The sequence below is a fragment of the Citrus sinensis genome, chromosome 3 (genome assembly GCF_022201045.2).
Source record: "Citrus sinensis cultivar Valencia sweet orange chromosome 3, DVS_A1.0, whole genome shotgun sequence".
NCBI lineage: Eukaryota > Viridiplantae > Streptophyta > Magnoliopsida > Sapindales > Rutaceae > Citrus > Citrus sinensis.
The window spans coordinates 2,250,432-2,269,298 of record NC_068558.1 but is presented as its reverse complement, the minus strand read 5'-3'; the positions used below and the strand labels follow the sequence as shown (position 1 = coordinate 2,269,298).

General features: G+C 36.3%; 4 protein-coding genes across 5 annotated transcripts; 1 reads left to right on the top strand and 3 right to left on the bottom strand.

The window, feature by feature from the left end:
• Positions 1-1,173: 1,173 nt before the first annotated feature.
• On the bottom strand, positions 1,174-2,361 carry LOC102630949 (hypothetical protein). The gene is made up of 2 exons (XM_006476589.4): positions 2,036-2,361; positions 1,174-1,934 (listed from the first exon to the last, which is right to left on the bottom strand). Exons 1-2 carry the CDS (start codon positions 2,166-2,168, stop codon positions 1,354-1,356), a joined length of 714 nt encoding a protein of 237 aa, XP_006476652.2. The 5' UTR covers positions 2,169-2,361; the 3' UTR covers positions 1,174-1,353.
• A 693-nt stretch (positions 2,362-3,054) lies between these two features.
• Positions 3,055-4,967, top strand: LOC102624223 (pectate lyase-like). The gene is made up of 3 exons (XM_006477462.4): positions 3,055-3,559; positions 3,756-4,656; positions 4,747-4,967. Exons 1-3 carry the CDS (start codon positions 3,366-3,368, stop codon positions 4,963-4,965), a joined length of 1,314 nt encoding a protein of 437 aa, XP_006477525.2. The 5' UTR covers positions 3,055-3,365; the 3' UTR covers positions 4,966-4,967.
• A 139-nt stretch (positions 4,968-5,106) lies between these two features.
• Positions 5,107-10,222, bottom strand: LOC102630235 (isochorismate synthase 2, chloroplastic). 2 transcript variants are annotated; one of them, XM_052436487.1, is made up of 16 exons: positions 9,761-10,222; positions 9,452-9,649; positions 8,791-9,032; positions 8,572-8,689; positions 8,352-8,468; positions 8,100-8,246; positions 7,904-7,978; positions 7,750-7,821; positions 7,459-7,577; positions 7,260-7,321; positions 7,043-7,149; positions 6,688-6,772; positions 6,201-6,298; positions 5,890-5,982; positions 5,702-5,774; positions 5,107-5,554 (listed from the first exon to the last, which is right to left on the bottom strand). In XM_052436487.1, exons 1-15 carry the CDS (start codon positions 9,875-9,877, stop codon positions 5,706-5,708), a joined length of 1,719 nt encoding a protein of 572 aa, XP_052292447.1. In that variant the 5' UTR covers positions 9,878-10,222; the 3' UTR covers positions 5,107-5,554; positions 5,702-5,705. The 2 variants fall into 2 exon arrangements, with proteins under 2 accessions (XP_052292447.1, XP_052292446.1); XM_052436486.1 differs by having other exon boundaries at positions 5,108-5,554; positions 9,749-10,222.
• A 126-nt stretch (positions 10,223-10,348) lies between these two features.
• On the bottom strand, positions 10,349-17,858 carry LOC102629941 (uncharacterized). Its single transcript, XM_006476585.3, has 13 exons — positions 17,037-17,858; positions 16,766-16,931; positions 16,497-16,609; positions 16,188-16,289; positions 15,479-15,548; positions 14,877-14,932; positions 13,194-13,244; positions 12,896-13,000; positions 12,536-12,580; positions 11,983-12,085; positions 11,575-11,780; positions 11,188-11,274; positions 10,349-10,916 (listed from the first exon to the last, which is right to left on the bottom strand). Exons 1-13 carry the CDS (start codon positions 17,736-17,738, stop codon positions 10,746-10,748), a joined length of 1,977 nt encoding a protein of 658 aa, XP_006476648.2. The 5' UTR covers positions 17,739-17,858; the 3' UTR covers positions 10,349-10,745.
• Between the last annotated feature and the right edge of the window lie 1,009 nt (positions 17,859-18,867).

The window sequence follows — 18,867 nt, the reverse complement described above, 5'->3', positions numbered from 1 at the left end:
TTGACGGTCACAAAACTGAACTTTATTGTTATATTTCCAAATCCTAGGTTTAACTGAAGAAAGAAATCCACTAGCTTCTTTTGTTCCTTTTTTTTTTTTAAAAAAAAATAAAAAAATAAAAATAATAATAAGTTGTATTACTAGGCTAAAAAAGAGCGAACAATACAACACCACAAAAGGGCTCAAATAAGGCCTTTAGTAGGTTCGATACCGTACTTCAAAAATATCTAAGATTGAATTTTAATATAGGAAATGACTCGACACGCTAAATTCTCACATGGTGCTTGTAGATTTTTCCGGAATAACCTACCTACCCAACTCAAATTTAAAATACAGGTGGAATCCTCATCCCAATCAGAACAAGAAATCCACTATCATTAAACATTCTCGTTAATTTGGGACCAATGGTGAAACTTTGGCACCATTGCCAAAGAAGCTTCTCCATCGCGCGTCATTTTTAGGTGGCTTTTCGAGTTCCCTTTTGAATTGGTGGACTACTTTCAGAATCTGATCCTACAGGATAAAGTTTTATTTTTTTCCCTGATTATATATCTAGATGCATGCTGCTGTCTGTGTGTGTTTGCAGGATACTTCGTGGAAGAGAGCAATGCGATGCTACATGCAACTTCGTAAAAAAACCCAAGAATATTTGCTGAAACAGGAATAGCCAATAGCCAACAGCCAATACTTTGATGCCATTCTTTTTTTACTTTTTTTTTTTTTTTCTCTTTTTTCTTGTCTAGCATCCAATCAAATTTGTAACGCCACAAGACCCTTAATAAACTATCAATCTGGTTGTTCATGGATAGACATCATTTGATTGGCACATATATTTTGGGAACGTACAGGATAAAATTTGAAATTAATTGTATGATATGTCTCATTCATGTTGTCGCTCGATCGCACACCAAGTTTCTATTCAAAATCATCATCTGCATTTTCTCATTCACATTGGGGTCCTGCATGCCTCTTCTTTTCTTTTCTCTCCTTTTTTCTCATCAACTGCTTGGTTACGTTGAATCTGTACGTAATTTCATCTTCTTAGATTGTTATGGAATCATCCATGCATGTGATCAGTAAAGTACATTGATCAGTTACAAGCAAGAGCTCAGTTAGGGAATTGTTAATTCCATGTGATAATTAATTATGCGAAGCATGCAGGGAGATGATTAATTAACCAATATTCAAGGAACTCGTTACTTGAAATTTCTTATAGTATATACCAGCAAACATTTTATTCTCTATATACTTGTACATGGGCAGGCACGCAGATGTGCATACCAATATTTACATGAACACATGAATATCACAAACAAACACAAGCATAAATTATTACTGACACCTCAATGCAAATTAATCAGAATCAATATGATCAGCAGATCCGAATTTACGAGATAATAACACGCCCAGCGAAAAAGCCAATACTGCCGTAATAATAATCCCCTTGTTTCTCCGCAATATCTTCATTCCCCTTTCAAATGGATGACTTGGCTCATTTCCCCATTTTCGTAAGAAATCTTCACCAAAACTATCTACGGAAGAATCCTTTTCGCTCTTATTATTCGTCTCTTTGTTGTCCTTTTGGCAGGCACGATCATCATCACCCTCTCGCATCTGATGGTCGTTGCTTTCTTCGACGACATTTTCAGGGATGTCATCATTGCGATGAAGAATTTGTTGTTCGTTTTCTCCAGATGCAGATGCAGAAAGCGAGGGTTGCTCCGTCGACTCTTCTTTTGCTCTCTTTGGCACAGTAACATAAAGTAACTCGCCGTCAAATTTCCCCGAGACCTTGTCCATATCTGAATTGGGTGGCAATGGAAACATCTGCTCGAACCGCATTATGTATTTGTTGTCACTCGTCAGCATTTCTCCGCTGACTGTTATATTTCCAGAGCTGTCCACCTGAAGCTTCACCTGCTCTTTTTTGAAGTCTTCATATAACGCAACACAGTAATAACATTAACCATTAATAAATATCAATACCATTATATATAATCTTACAGTAAAGATCAATTCTAGTCTGGTTGAGTACCTGGTAGATCGACAAGGAGATAATGGCCATTGGAGTCCTCCGTCCAACCTGACGAAGGTACAAACTCTTTGACTATGGGGTTATTCGTGAGGGTTTTTTCTCCGTCTCTTCTTGTTCTTCCCACGTTTGCCATATTTTTTGTAATGGTAGTATGGGTTATGGGTTTATTATATGGATACGTACGTATCGATCATTTATAGAAATGGGAAACTCCATGATCGGATTCACACAGATTTTTTATGTGGGATAGTTATTCTAAACTTACGGTGTTAGGGCTTTTAAGTTTTTGGCAGCCTGCACAAACAAGTATGCAATGTGGATTAGAGGAAGGAAAGGGAGTATTCTTTGCTTGTTATGTGTACCAAAAGATTTTAGGTGGATTACGTCGACATTGGACGCGTGCTCTGCTACATTTTAGCTTATTGCACGTATCGACATTGCGAATGCTTCCACCAAACGACACCTTTTACAATTCCCTCGCACCTCACAATGATCGGTTTTGTGGTTAATAAAAATGACCGTCAGAAGATAAGCTGTTGTATAAAATAATGCAAACTTTAGCATTTACGTTCTTGTAATAAGAAAACTTTTGTATCAATTGATGCTAATGATTTTTAATTCTTCTCTAACTCTCGACTTTATAATTAGGGATATGTTAGAACCCCAAAATGTAAACCTTACCATTGATAAAGAATCTAGAATTAATCCTATTTACTCCAACGTCTACGGGCCATGCGACTTCTAAATGGACCAATGTAATCCATTACACAACCATCTTTAAGGATTTCATATGTCAATTATCTTTCTTCAACCATGAAATTCAAATATGCGAGTGTACAAATTGATTAAAATACAAACAGGAGGCAGAGTACTTGCGAGCCAAAGCCATTAGTAGATATTTAAAAAAAAAAAAAGAATTACAATCATGGTCATATATCCGAACACGTAGTAGCTAGCTAGCATGAAGCTTAATTACATAAAAACAAAGGATAATATCTACCTCATGTTATAAATATCCAAAACTAATAGTTGATCCGTTGAGGGGAAGCGGCTTTCCTCCCTTCCCTCTCGACGCCTGCCTTATTATCTTTTCTAAATTTAGATTAACTATTGCTTTAAATCGTACTTGAAAGCAATCTTTGTAAAATCTCAATATATTTGCCTGAAAAATATTTCAACCACAGCACCAAGAAAAAAACTTGATCTTGTCTCTTCATACAATGGCAACGGGTGAGAGAACCCAAGTTTAATTAATCCAAATCACGCAGTTAAAAAAGAAAATACACACACTAATATCACCATTAATTAAAGGACAACACAGTTGCATGTAATGGCAGCTGCAAATGCAGGAATATTGTTAACTCTATTTGGTTTGGCTTCAATATCCCCGATCTTGAAGGCTAACACTCACGATTTCGATGAGGTGTGGCAGAAGCGAGCTGAAAATGCTAGAAGGCATGCCCTTGAAGCTTATCATCCAAATCCTGAAGAAGTCGTTAGTAGTTTCAATAAGCACGTTCACATGTAAGTAATTAATTAACTTTGCTTCGCATATGAATACACACACACACACACTCTCCCACATTATTATTATTATTATTATTGAAAATTAATATTATTGTTAGTCAGTACATAGTTTTCCTTACTTTTTTTTTTCATTTTTAATCCATCATTAATCAATTTCTTACTTAGAGTATTAATTTAATTGAATTAAAAATAGGATGTTCGAAAATGGTAGTAGCACAAGGAGGTATCTGAGGGGACGTCCATATACAGGAAGATGCGCAGCCACAAACCCAATAGATCAGTGCTGGAGATGTGACAGAAACTGGGCTAATAACCGCAAGAGGCTAGCTGACTGTGCCCAAGGGTTTGGACGCGGCACCATTGGAGGCAAAAACGGTCCGTTTTACGTAGTAACAAACCCAGCAGACGACGACCTTGTGAATCCCAAACCAGGAACTTTACGCCATGCTGTCATCCAAGAAAGGCCTCTTTGGATCACATTTGCTCATGACATGGTCATTAGGCTCAGCGAAGAGCTACTAATAACTAGTGACAAGACCATTGATGCGCGTGGCTCTAATGTTCAGATCTACAACGGTGCTCAAATTACGATGCAGTTTGTGAAGAACATCATCATCCATGGCCTTCACATTCGTAAAACTAAAGCAGGCAAGGGTGGCATGATTAGGGACTCGGTTAGTCATCATGGCTTTCGCTCGTCTAGTGATGGTGATGGAATCTCAATGTTTGGAGCCTCTCATATTTGGATTGACCATGTGTCTATGTCTGGTTGCCAAGATGGACTGATTGATGCTGTAATGGGATCAACTGCGATCACCGTTTCCAATTCCCACTTCACACACCAGGATCATGTGATGTTGTTAGGCGCAAGTGATAGCCACCCGCAAGATTCAATCATGCAAGTTACTGTTGCTTTCAATCACTTTGGTAAACAATTAGTGCAGAGAATGCCCCGAGTCCGATTCGGATTTGCGCATGTTGTCAACAATGACTACACTCATTGGCTAATGTATGCTATAGGCGGTAGCCAGCATCCCACCATCCTTAGCCAGGGTAACCGATTCCTTGCCTCTAACAGTCACCATTCTAAAGAGGTACAGTCGTAACAACCCCCCTCTTCCTTTTTTGACTTTTGTTACAATGTGCTGCATAATTTTGACGAGTTAATAATATTTTCATTGCAGGTGACCAAGAGGGACTCTTCCCCGCAAAGTGTTTGGAAAACATGGAATTGGAGGTCAGAAATGGATTTGATGATGAATGGAGCCTTCTTTGTTGAATCAGGGAGCGACGTCAGAAATGTGAACAGACAGGATGTGATACCTGCGAAGCCTGGGAAATTTGCGTCCCAGATGACACGCTTTTCAGGTGCTCTTAATTGCTATGTGAATAAGCCATGTTAATTCTAATTATTTTGAACCCTGTAATTTAGAACAGAGGTTGTATTTTACAACTAGGAATCTCAGACAAATCATTTCCATCCTTATGATGTTCTCAGTGTACATATGTAAAGGTAAAATATTTGCAATCCTCTGATTGAACTGAGTGATGTAGCAATGTAATAAATTATTATTTAAGGAAACATAAAATTTCAGTCATTTAAATCGACAATGGCAAAGTTTTGTTCTATGAAATGTGCAGGAGACTGACCTATAATTGATGCAACCAAACAACATGCTGCCTGGCCCCTCCTACTATTTAGGTGAAACAAATCAAAACTGTTGATACAATTTGCTAATACTTGTTATTTGTTTTTCCTACCACTTGATTTAAAATTCCTGGAGATCACTTCCGATCGTTGTCAGAACGATGGAGCTAATCTGCTCCATTAATGTTTTCCAGACACTGAGGAGTTCGAAACAGGTGAGCGAGCTAACCAAAATATTTGGACAGCCAATATTATGCCGGATACAATTCTTCTTTTTCAGGGAAAAAAAGAAATAGACATGCTTTTGGAAGCTTTTTTCTTCATCCTGGTCAGCAGAATGCTAACTGCAGTGAAACCACAATCATCTACTAAGTAAATTCTCTAAACTATATATCTACCAATGTCTTATTTGGAGAAACAACCTTTCCTCCCAAAATAAAAAAAGAAGCAGAGAAAAGTATAAAAATGTATTAGTAACTGAAAACACTGACCTTTTCAGTTCGGAGTCCCAATGTTTTCAAATCTTGATCGCAAAGGCACCTCAAGTTTAAGGAACTTGGTAAACTGCAGAATGGATCAAAACTCGCTAATACGATATTTGGAAAATATTCTCACATTGTTCATACACAATGATGGATTCACGGAGAAAAAAGGATGTCTGTGAAAAGCACGCACACACCTGAGATGTCTTCAGTTCGAGCTCATCCCACTCCAAAGATGGGTTGCTTCCTTCTACTATCCCTGTTCCAGCATATATCAATGCACCGAGGCCCTGGGTAGTGAAATGGTTAGAATCAAGATTTGGCAACAGGATGACTACATAATGATATAAGCCCCTAGAAACAACAGCAGTCATTTTGTTCTCAGCTTCGGAGAAAATAGAAATACTGGTGGAACTACTTGACAATTTGATTACAACATCACAGATTGGCTGACAACTAGAATTCTTACTTGAAAATAAAGAAGTAATCATTACAAGTCAGAGCACACCTTTTCCACCAATGCTGATCTGATGCCAACGGCAAATTCACTCTCTCCTCCTCCAAACCAGCCAACTGGCCCAGCATACATTCCTCTGTCAAATACTTCTGCATACCATATTTGAGAATACATAAGCTTATGCACACAGGTAGCAGGATAGCAATTTTAGTTTTTGGATACACAGATTCAGGATTTTGGGATAGTAAGTTGAAGTCTTGCCATGCCTAAAAGATGGCAAAGAGGAGTTTCGTTAAGCCCATTATAGACTTCTGATCAATGGAGTAAACTATAAATACAAGAACTATAATTGATAACTAATCTGCCTGTGTTCAGATAAAGAAAGAGATGCCGATACAAGAGATTCATAGGCCAATTGTCACATTCATTGTTCGAAACATAGTTTTCTCATTTATTCCCTTAAGTCTACAGCTCTCCACTTCATAATAGGAAATACAAATCCATATCCACTGACCAATATCAAATTACATGCACCTACCAGTTTCTGCAATTAAAAGGCGTGCCTCTTCAGTTGGAAATCCACAGACTGCTGGACTTGGGTGAAGAGAAGCCATGATATCATACTAGTAAAAAGAGAGAAACAAAGAGATTAAAGTCAGAATTGCATCTTTAACAAATGTCAAGAGAAACAAGAGTTCAGAACTCCAAAAAATGAACAAGTGTATCCTAACATTTCCAGAAATAGGTAAATGCATATTTGGAAGAGTACTAAGAACAGTGATGCAAACTGCAGAGGGTGGAACATATTGACCGGAATCTGAATTAAAAATGTATACTTTTATGTTTCTCATGGGATGCTTCAATGTTTGAAAAACAAAACGCATTAGCTTTACCTCCTCATCCTCACTTCTTAGTCTGCCCGCCAATCGAGCGTACAAATGCTGAACTCTTGGAAGTTTACGTATTGCTTTCTTAGGTTCAATCACTACCCTGTCACATACTGCCTGCACAATAAAATAGGTTAAACACTGGTTTAATCACAAGTGAAAGACATTTCTTTGTAAAGAAGAAAAATTATATATACGAAGGACAAAGATAGTTAATATAAACTTGCCTCTAATTTGCTTCTTATGCTTTCACGTACTATAGTAAATTCGAGATGGTCCTTCGGACTGCGAGGGGTATAACGAGGAAAAATTACATGATATGAATTGGATGTTAACTGGTTATAAAAAATTAAAAATGATTCATAGAAAGTGATAAATAAAAGACAATATTCAAATAAATTAAAAAAAAAAAGAACATGAACCTGGAGACTAGGTCATGCTCTATTTGAAGATCTAAAGCAGTTGTTCCACCTCTACCACGGGTACCAGCTAAAGCCTCACTTGTAATCTTAAGCCATTTTCTATGAAATAGTTGCTCTGGCTATTCATAAAGTTTGTAGAAGTCCAAGCAAGAATAGAGTTATTTGATCTCATATTAAGTCGTGAAATTTTTTTTATAAAAGAAGAAATAATAATTATTATGCTGGATGCAGTTAAAAGAAGCTTTGCACAACTCCTTTTTATTTCAAGTATAAGCTTAAAGACTCACTTACCGTGTTTCCAATAAAGGCTGGAGCATCAGGAGGCTGAAGACAGAACTGGTAAGCATTTTCCCCTTCAACTTGCTGAAGCATGAGTCATTTCATTTGTATCAGACATTATAAGGATATGTTAACTACACAATGAATTATAAAACGAAAAGAGTACCTTTAGACAAGCTAACCATGCTATAGGATCAATATCAGTAGCAGTAATTACTCTGCTGCTACGCCCTAGTACGACCTAAATTTCCAGGCCAAAATGGGTATTTATCAGATGCTTATGTAAGATATACAATAGTTCACAATTACTGTCCTCAAACTATTTTATCACCAAAAGAAGGCATGGTTATGATTGTCAATACCTTGGTAAGAGGTGTGCTACTTCTATTAATTATCTCCAAAGCTTTCTTAACAGCAAGATCCCAATGCATCTTTCTGGGACTATGATGATTACTTAAGATAAATGTTCTTGAAACTTCTTTTTGTAACCTTACAATCTTGGAAGAAACCTGCATCATTAAGGATACGTATAAAAGGAGTGGAACCCCCAAAAAAATATTCGATAATCAGAAAATCCATTATTCAACAAACACAAATCAATCAGTCATACATACCTTGTCCATTGTAGATTCAAGTGTAGAAATGGCCTTTGCCCATGTCCAGGAAAGGGCATCGTCCCATGCAAGAGTGACAGCAAGCGTAGAACTCCGTTCAAGCTCATCAAACTCAACCTGTCATTTAGTATCTAGCAACAGATCTTATAAATACAAACAAAAATTAAATGGTTCATGGATATGAGTACATAGAACTCGCGAAAGAAAACAATTGCTCTACCTGAGGAATCATAAAGTAGAAGGAACCAAAATCTTCCCATTCAGATGATATATTGGCCCTTGCATCGAAACGCATTGCCCCGTAAGCGCGAATCATAGGGCATTCTGTAGAGAGAAACCTTCAATCAAAGAAGTGGAACATTAGAAGTGTAGTCCACTGGTGGTGAATCGGGTGTTAAGTGGTGCACTAATGACTGGTCAGTATGTGTATGAACTTTACCTCTTAATAGACCTCCAATCATCGTAAGAAAATGGATGGAGATTTCGGAAGAAGACAGCGGACCCCACACCAGCTACGCTGACCAAATTGTGGGTGACTGAGCTTTGGCCATTACCGTTGGGAAAGACAACGGAAATATCAGAATCCTTTTTTCGGCTTCGACCAGAAAAGAAACAGCGTGGAAGAAGTTGGTGCTGGGCATGGAGCCAATCAATTGCTTGGATTTGTTCTTCAATAGGCACCTTCAATCAATGATGGAGGCAAATGAATGATTAATTTTTTTTTTTTAAAAAAGGTTAAATACAGCTACAGTTGATGCAGAATATAGAAAGAGCGGGAATGTAGATTTTGATATGAATTTCCATAAATGTCCTTGTATTTTTAGGAATTTGTATTTGAGCCCCTAAACTTTTGGAGTTTTCTTTATTGGTAATGAAATATTGCAATTGAAATCAGGACTCTGGTTCCTACTTACAAATCAATCACGTAGTGCATATTTTTTTTTTGGGGTGTGGGGGTGGGGAAGATCACAACATCCAATGCCCGCGAACCACGTGTCACAATAAAATTCCGCACGGATTAATTAGCCCACAAAAGATAAGGAGGGTCATCCGTATCAAAGAAATTTGGAACACCGAAGAAAATGAGAAGTTATGCTTACTTGTAGCCTTATGATGCCAGAGGTGAATGGAGGTGGGTTGGATTTCAACCCGAAAATGGCAGAGTGAAGTTTCTCCAAGGCCAGCGCTGGAGATGGAACTGCAGGTAACGTACAACTGTCAATGATATCCACAGGCAGCCGAGGGTCTCCTTTGCAACCATTCATCATGGCCATGGACAATGAACACGATTGATATCTCTGTTACATGACATAATAAAGATTCAGGCAAAGGGTACCCAGAATATACATATATATATGTATAATACTTTTATTACTATATAAGAGGGGGTGGCTTACAGTTATATTTACATGGTGAAATTTTTGGAGGGAGTGCCTGCTGGAAACTGGTTGGGCACACATACTAATGCTTTTCATTGAATCTGGATCCATGAAGCGAACAAGGCAGTGCCCAGCAGCACTAGCCATCAAGTAACCAAATAGAATGGATGAGACTGAGAGAGAGAGAGAGAGAGGGAACACTTTGCAGTCAGCGAAATGCAGTGGTAGAGAAAAATGTTACGTTATGACGAAAGGATACACTGTATTAATTATGCAGTCTAGCTGATTTTGGTAAGGCCCACAAACTTGCATGCAATTTTATGAATGAAGGATGCACTTGCTTGTCAAACTGACGCCAGAATCCACTTCCTACCATTGCATTTTATCCTGAAGATTTTCACCCATTAAACCAATGGCCGGCCACGAAATAGACTAGCAGCGAGATCCGATTAACGGAAGACACACAAATTAGACTTCGTTCCTTTTCCAAGTGCAACAAATGACTTTTTTTTCATTGTGTTAAGATGTAATCAAACATTTTTTTTTCCATTGGAATAGTTTTAAGTATACAAACATTTGTTTTTCGCACCACATGGCAGGCATGATGGAAGCCAATAGTTTTATCAAAAAGCATGAGCTCTAAAATCCATTACAAAATTCTCTGTACAAGAGAAAAATACGTGTTATTACAAAAATAAATATCTATCAAAAACGCCATTGGGTCGGGTAGAAAACCATTTTGTTTTCAGACCAACCCAAAAACATTCTCTAATTTCTACTACTCACTACTCAGCTAGGCTTGACCAAAAGCCATTTTTATTACCCCTTACCGGAACTCTCCAGGGCTATCTTTTGGGGCGAACCAAGGGGAAAAAAAAACATAAAATACAATAATTAACCTATTTTACTAGGAACAACAGCTTAAAGAACCCCAACAGTACAACAAAAATAACTAGGCATTACTGCCCAGCCGCCCGGAGCCCACGGGGGGGAAGGGTTTGGAATCCAAATTGCGCTATGGCTCCTCCTCCAAATCAAGTCCACCAATTCGCTGTCGCCTCCTATCAAAGACAGCTTTGAAAGATTCATGCTCTGCACGAAGACGCTCTTGAAATGCACTCTGCTTCTTCAACTTACCAGTGCTTTGGGTTGACAGGCTCTCTTCTTTAGGTAATGGGTTAGACTTCTGCAAGAGTAGGAAGCACATAAAGCAACATTATTAACTTGGCTCTCTTTGCACCAAGATAAGGTGAAAGTAAATAAGAGAACCATAAAAATCAATGAGTCATCCCCCAGGCCCTCAGAAAATTTACGTCTAATGAGGATGAAAAGAACTTGAAGTGAAAAACTACTAATTCTGGATTTTAGAACAATAAGTTAACTATGATAATCACAAATTGTGAAAAGTACTTCCAACAATCCAAATTATAAGCCACCATTACAGCTGCAAGACTAACCAAGTTGTATCCCGCACCCGGTCCAATTACTAAAGATAACATTTTTGACTTCTTTGCAGCACCTATTGAGAACCCAGTATCACCAACCTGGAAGAAATTTTTAAATAAAAATCCGTTAAGAAAAGAACAAGACCAGCAAAACAATTTAGTAAGAATACAATGAACTGGAGAGAATTATGTGGAACAAAAATTCTATCACGGAAGCAAAACTGAAAACCAATGGAGGACAACATTTCCACTGAAGCAGACTAGGCAAAACTACCATTATCACCAGCTTATAGCAATCTAGTGTGGAAACATTTGTACTAAATACCCATTTCTATTTATGGTGGATATATGCATCGGCATTTAACATTACAACTTTATAGAATCAGATTTAGCAGATACCTGATCACCCCAATGCACGGATTTCCCTTCCTTAACATACAATTGGAACAACCCAGAAAGAGCATTTGAGTTACCCTTCACAACACCGGAGGTTTCATCATCGTCTTCATTTAAATCATTTGACCACTTACTACTGCCCAAGTCTTTCACTACTTCCGCTGGACGGTCCCCTTCAGCATCCCATCTCTTCTCATTCCTAGGGAAATCTGAAGTTCAAATTATAAACTAAAAAGCCAGCCCAAAACTAGATGAAATAATAAACAGAACTAAATAGAATATGCATAAATGAAAACATGCACATAGTCATTCATCCATCCTTATGCAGATGCATACATGTTTCTATACAGGCATATTGACAAATCAGAAAAACTGAACAACAGTAATTGTTTGACTTGATGAAATATACACCTGCTGGTGGATCTTCTCCTGTTATAGAAACTGCAATGCTGTTGGTTTCTTTTTCTTGCTGTGCTAATAGACCATCAGAATCCTCATCCATATCCATTTCTACCTGTCGATTTTGACATGAGAAAAATAATAATAAGCCAGTAGAATGCCGATTCCAAGATTCCCCACTCAATGTGCTATTAATGAATGAAGACTTTGTGGAACAAACGCCTAAAGTAAATGCTGAGATGTACTTTGGGCAGAATTAAACATCAATAATTATTATCATCCCTACTTCTGAAAATCCCAGTCAAAGCTGATTCACATGTCAGCTACAGGGATCAAGTAAGCATCCCAACATAGCGGATTAATACATCTTTATGTACCAAAGCTAGCACAAAACTTCCATGCTCATTATGGAACAAGCAGTAAAAGCAAAGGTATTGGCCAAGATTAGGTTAAGAAGTGTAGGCCTGATTTCAGCGAAACAAGAGCTAGTTGTAATCAGGCAAAAGTACTTGTATTATTCTAGTCCCAAGCAAAGTGGACTTAGCATCATAAATTATTCATTTACCTCTTTGATCCCACTTTCCTTCAGGTCATCTCCATGAAACAAAGTCTGTCATGCCAGCAGAAGTATAGCATTAGAACTAAAGTACATTAACTTAAAAGTCCGAAGAAAGATAACTGGTTCTCAAATTTTTACAAGTTAATAAATCTCAAATCAGATTACAGTCTTTTCCCTTTTATTAATTAAATTTGACTTTGGTCGAAGCAGATATGTAAATTTTTCTACCTATGGACAATGATTTGTTTTATAACTTCCAGCATCTCAAACAAGATAAAAAATTAGAAATTAATCACAACCTTAATATCCAATTGCACGTACAAAGTTGGATCTCAGACAAAACAAAAATTAGAAATTAATCACAACCTTAATATCCAATTGCAAGTACAAAGTTGGAGCTTCCTCCCATTGTCCAGCCATCCTCTCAATATCATCAAGGGTGAAACCATGAACATTCCTAGCTGCACAGCCCTGCAATTTCACCAAACCATTCACATACTGCCAATGTATGTAGGGAACTTCTGCCCCATTTATGCTAAATTTTTGAATTATTTCAAATAAAGAACCCCCAAATATAACTAGTGCAGTAGGAAAAATACAAACCGCACATTCAAAAGAGCAATTATCGAGAAAATGAAAAACAATGAATAGCATATAAACTCACCGCTGGATCCTTGTATGTAGCTTCTAGTATATACACTTCATAGCCCGATCTCTGACAAGAAAACAAGAAACAATGAGCAGTGCATATAACAGACAAGAGAAAAAAAACTATTGGCTCTGCTTCTATCATCATTGGAAGACACATAATATTGAGGGATTTTATAATTGAGCACATCTATTGAAACTTTAAACAATTGTCACAAATTATCATCTTTCACATATTAGCCATTCTCCCTTAAAAAAAGATGCAATTCAATTCAGAAACTAAATGAGCAGGGACAGTTAAAAAATTAAAAAAGAATCAAATTGAGTGCACCAAATGCACCAAAAACAACACAAATAATGTGACTGCAGTTTTCTCGGTTCCGTTCCTGTACATTGTAGGCAATTCAATAAAAAGTTCAGCCATTTTAAATATTTTTCTGTCAAAACATTTCTATTTTTCCATGTATTATAGCTTGATAATGGGAAGCATAAAACATTAACAATGCAAACTATCCAAAACTCCATCAAACAATGTAAGATAAAAACTCAGTCAAACTGGAAAAGAAAATTTTGATATGTGACCATTAATAAAATGGAAAGTCCATAACAAGCTATACGTGGAATAATTATATAATGATAATTAAAGCAACAGATAAAGAGGAACATCCAAATAATTAGTGATATGTAACATTGCCCTGTCTACAACAAACTCCCCACTGACATGTCCAACTTAGCTCATAGTGCATATAACAATAATACAAGTGCAATTATATCAAAGATTAGATGATAGAAATATGAAGCCGCTAATATCATTTCAAGCATACCATCAATTAAAACTTGCGCTTATTTGGAATCATAATATTGGATAATCTTCTAATAGCAAACAGGAGAAAATATGAATATAAAAAAATTTACCTTTTTTTCCTAAAAAAAATATAATATAATTCTATTACAAAGGTTACAAGTTCCCAAAAGTAATTGCTAATATTTGCTAGTCTTTGAAATATTTTATAGAACAGCAAATGTTCTGTGGTATGCCCTTGGATTACATATACAAAAAAGCGTGGATCATCTCTGGACCACTGAAAAGATGATCCCCAATAGTGATGATTATTCTGTCCGAAAAGATGATAAATAAATTTCAAGTACCTTATACTTTGCTTTGGAAGTTGAACATAGTCTAAAAATACAGAACAACTAAAAGCAAAACGGAAGGAAAAAGAAGATAAGAGCAAAGCACATCTGAATCCTAACAAAGAAACCTCTCATAAATATTTCCATTCTACAATAGATCATTCAATTTAATGGCATTGTATCCTCAAATACAGCTAAATATATAACTTTTGTGCTTATATACAGCAAAGAAAATTCTCAAATACAGGGAAAACCAAAGTGCACAATATACTGAAAAGGCTGCTGGTCAAAAAAAAAAAAAAAAAGACTAAGAAGGATTTATGGAATAGACAACTACACTGCGCATAAAACTGAAGTCCAACATGGTAGATCCCATAAAACATTACCATACAAATGCAGAACATCAATATCTTTAGCTTCAAACTTCAATGAAACTCCTATAGATTATTTGCACCCGAAGACCTTAACTATTCCCAGGAAACCCCATAAAAAAAAAAAAAAAAATTGACAGCAGACATACTCACAGATTGGGGGAGGAAAGAAGGAAAAAGGATTAAGGGTATACCTTTGCAGTTGCCCAAAACTGAGCAAAATCAGCTACCCGCAGATTGCGGTCATCCACTAAGACGAGGCACACATACCAGCAAGAAAGGGTCAATTGTCGAACAAAACTGCATCTGTAGTTAGTGAAAATGCAAGCAGCGCATGGGCACTGCATCACCCTTAATCTATAACTTGTTGAATGCTATAAGTTCCAGTGTAACTAAAAGAAGAACCTTTAATTTCCTTGCTTTATTCTAATCCCTACAGTTCAAAATTCTTTGAAAAAGAGAAACAAACAAAAGATTTCTCCTAAACTAGGCAATAGTTCATAAAGATCACGCGAGCCCACATTGCGAAGGAGAGTAATTTCTACGACCTGGTGCTACAACTAGTAACATGTTTAAGAAATCAAATACAAACATAGACACAGCCTGAACACCGTGAACGAAACAATTTCACCAAATAAATATAAAACTTTCAACATATAACCAATCATTTGGCTTCTAGAAAAAGACAATTCAATTTCAACACTACCAAGACCATTGAAATGGGCAGAACATAACAAGAAAAATAACAATGCATCTTTTCAATATGACATTGAAATATCAAAAGAAAATTCCATACCGATTACAATAGTGAAATTACCCTCATCAAGGGTCCTCGTAAATGCTTTCAACATGCTTGACCGGTAAGCCTGTAGTGGGGACAAACTTCGGTCAATGTTTAAGAAAGTAACAACATAGCACATACCATGAGCAAGCAAGCACTTAGAGTCAATAACTTCACGGGCTACAAAAGTAAGGCAAAAGATATCATAGGCAACACGAGACGAGATCCAGGATACTTACCATAAAGGTAAATATAGTATCTAGAGATTCCCAAACTTAGGTCACACTTTATGTTAGTCTCAGAGATTTCTAAGTAATTGAAGTTTATATATTCGTCCACAAAACTTAAGCAAAAGTTTACTAAAATATTTCTATAATATCTGCTTATGTATAAAGTCATAGTCACTGTGCATAAACTCATCTTCTTCAATGTAAAGAAAGCTTGGCAAGATCAAGTAAGTCCCATCCATGATGCTAAATCCCAGTAGAAACCAAACAGTCTAGATTGAAAACAGGTGGACACTGGCTAGACATTGCAGTTCTTGTTCTATATAACACAAGACAAAAATAAGGGACTACAACTGCAACCTTAGCCCGACAACTGACTCTCTCTCTCTCTCTCTCTCTCTATATATATATAAATGTAAAGCCAGAAATAAGAAAAACCACGCCATGATATATGAATAAAAAACTTTCAGTTTCTTGGATGAAATGGCTGGCAATACCTCCTCCATTTCAGGTTCATAACAGTACTCCATCACCATCTTCGTAACCGGTTTCTTGCTTCTAAGTGAACCCGAAGACTTTGAAACATCACTGTCCTCAACCTTTAGAATAGAAGAGAAGAGAGACACATCCAGCAACATTAGAACCTTATAACATAAAATTTATGTGTACAGGTGTGTAGATGACAATAAGGCAGAACCAAATACCAACAAACACGAAAAGTTCATGACATAAAAGAGAAACAGAAATTTAAAATAACCCACAATGATTCTATTTAAAGATCAAGACAAATGAAGTCAGGTGCCAACCTTTTCAACCTCTGTCATGAAATAATCATCCATAGAGTGAATTCTGGGAGCATCACCACCATTTTCAACCTCAAGGTCGCGTAACATTTTTGCTATGTAGCTCTTTCCACTACCTATAAACATAAAGAATTACAAAAGATAATCCAACACGATTATAGAACCAAAGAATATGAATGTTTCACGAAACCATGCACCAAACAATTAAGCACATTTCTTTTTCTTTTTTTCCTTCCCACTAAAATAATAAAGAATTAATGAAAGCAAACTACCTGGAAGACCACGGAGGATGATCGCAAAATGATCAGGACGAGTAGCTCGATGAGGCTGCTTCAACAAGTGCAAAGCATTCACAACCTTCGGCTTATCTGGGGATAATTGCCTCAGGGGGAACAAGTGGCTCTCTCCCGGATACTGCATAGGCAACGTCCGCGATTCCTTCACAATACAAACAAAAGATTATAAATCAAACAACACAATTACACGAATTAATAAAAAAAAAGGAGAGAGAAAAAGAAGTAAGAGAAATATATTCAAACAGACCTCCGAAATCAACTCAGAAGAAACACGTGTAATTGGTGGATAAGATGAAGGTACAGTCGCATGAACAGGAAACAAAGACGTATTTGGTGGTGCAGGAGACGGCAGTGGCGGCTCCACCGGCATAGGCGGAGGTGGAGACGTAGGAAGAGGAGGCAAGTAACCTCCTTGTACATTGAAATTATCATATCCTTGTTGTGGCGGTGGTAACGGCGGAATGGACGGCGGTGGCTGATTGTTAGGACCATAATTCTGCCAATCAGAATTATAATCTACGCGATTTTCAAACGAATTAAATCCATTCGTATTATGAAACGGTGCGTTTCCAGCCCCGTTGCCGCCGTGATCGCGAATCAACTTCAATCTCCGCTCATTATCCGAAGTAATCTGGTAATTATTTTCATCGACTCTCATTCGCTTATTGTAATTCCTATCGCATTCAGTCACAAAACCGTTAGCACCACCGTAGTAATCGTACGCTGGCGGTAACGGATGTCGTCTATCAAAATTCGGGTTTATATTATTATTATGCCAAGGAATCGGGTCGAATCCGGGCCGGGTCGGGAACCTAGGGTTTTGGTGAGCGTAAGAAGGCGGAGGCTGAGGGGGAGGGCAAAATGGGAAGTGAAAATTTGAGCAGATTGGGCAGATGCTGTTTACTTGTGGTGGTGGTCTGAAATGCCATTGATGATGAGGATAATCCATTATTCAGTTTCAGAGACTTTCTTTTCCTTTTCGGAGATTTCTGGAGAAGCTGGTTTGGGAAGAGAGAAAGATGGTAATGAATCTTGTTTACTGTAGTCTTATTATCATCTGGCAGATATAATCATGTAAATCTCTCTTTAATTTATGTCGCCGCATAAATTATGAATAAATAAACTGTAATAACTAAAAAATATAAAATTTCACATTTATTACATTCCTACGTATAAACTGAATTTTCTTTTTCGATATGTAGTATTGGATTAGAATACAACATTATGAGTAATAAAATTGTTTGTTAAATATTTAAAGTCTAAAATTTTATTAATTTTAAAATTTTTCTAAATTTTTAGATGAGATATCGTTTTATAATAAAATGCTTCAACATGCTTGCAAATAAAAAATTAAAATATTTAGATGTAATAATGTTGAAAAATACACAACTTGTTAGGTTTAAAATAAAATTTTAAACTAGTCATTTTTACAATTAAAAAAAGGAGAACTGCATGCAAGTCTTTTTTAGCTTTGTCGTCTGTGTCGAGGTTAAAGAATAGAGCTGATTCATGTTAATTAAAGGTTAATTTGGTTTTAGTTTTGTCATTATTTATCTATGGCGTCATAATTGAACAACTTATTAATTATTTGTTTCTAATATCGAATTTATGATGATTTTAGTATTTATTTTCTCTATTTTTTACATTCGATAACATATGAAAAGAAAATGAAGCATCTCTCTTAGTTTGGTTCGAAATAATTTTGACTTAGTAATTACATTGTGTACTCAGCGCATTATTAAAATATTTTTTGTTAATTATGCTATAAAAATAATCAGATGTGAAACAAATTATTTAAACATTCAGTAAATTTATTTTTAAAAGTACTATGAATTTTAAAAGCAATTATACGTATTTAGTAAATCTTACTATTAAACTGCTGTAAGAATGTAAATGACTTAATTAAATATATTATTGAATAAAATTCATTTAAACATCTATAAATATGTTTATAAAATATTTGTTTATAGTGTACATGTAATAATTGATAACTAAAAAAATATTTTATATTATTACAAATTTTATTCCTTATTTTATTATTTGAATATAATTGGTAATAATAATAATCTCTATAAAGT

Bases quoted from the DNA above. Each gene is read 5' to 3' on its own strand.
- LOC102630235 (XM_052436486.1), bottom strand. From the start codon at position 9,877: ATGGCTAGTGCTGCTGGGCACTGCCTTGTTCGCTTCATGGATCCAGAT. The intron at 6,299-6,687 runs GTAGGTGCATGT...TATGGTATGCAG, and splicing joins CCTTTTAATTGCAGAAACTG to AAGTATTTGACAGAGGAATG. The intron at 5,775-5,889 runs GTGTGTGCGTGC...TCCATTCTGCAG, and splicing joins TCGAACTGAAGACATCTCAG to TTTACCAAGTTCCTTAAACT.
- LOC102630949 (XM_006476589.4), bottom strand. From the start codon at position 2,168: ATGGCAAACGTGGGAAGAACAAGAAGAGACGGAGAAAAAACCCTCACG. The intron at 1,935-2,035 runs GTACTCAACCAG...CGTTATATGAAG, and splicing joins TCTCCTTGTCGATCTACCAG to ACTTCAAAAAAGAGCAGGTG.
- LOC102624223 (XM_006477462.4), top strand. From the start codon at position 3,366: ATGGCAGCTGCAAATGCAGGAATATTGTTAACTCTATTTGGTTTGGCT. The intron at 3,560-3,755 runs GTAAGTAATTAA...AATTAAAAATAG, and splicing joins TTCAATAAGCACGTTCACAT to GATGTTCGAAAATGGTAGTA. The intron at 4,657-4,746 runs GTACAGTCGTAA...TTTTCATTGCAG, and splicing joins ACAGTCACCATTCTAAAGAG to GTGACCAAGAGGGACTCTTC.
- LOC102629941 (XM_006476585.3), bottom strand. From the start codon at position 17,738: ATGGATTATCCTCATCATCAATGGCATTTCAGACCACCACCACAAGTA. The intron at 16,290-16,496 runs GTTGGCACCTGA...TCTATTCTAAAG, and splicing joins TCATGACAGAGGTTGAAAAG to GTTGAGGACAGTGATGTTTC. The intron at 10,917-11,187 runs GTTAGTCTTGCA...CTACTCTTGCAG, and splicing joins CGGGTGCGGGATACAACTTG to AAGTCTAACCCATTACCTAA.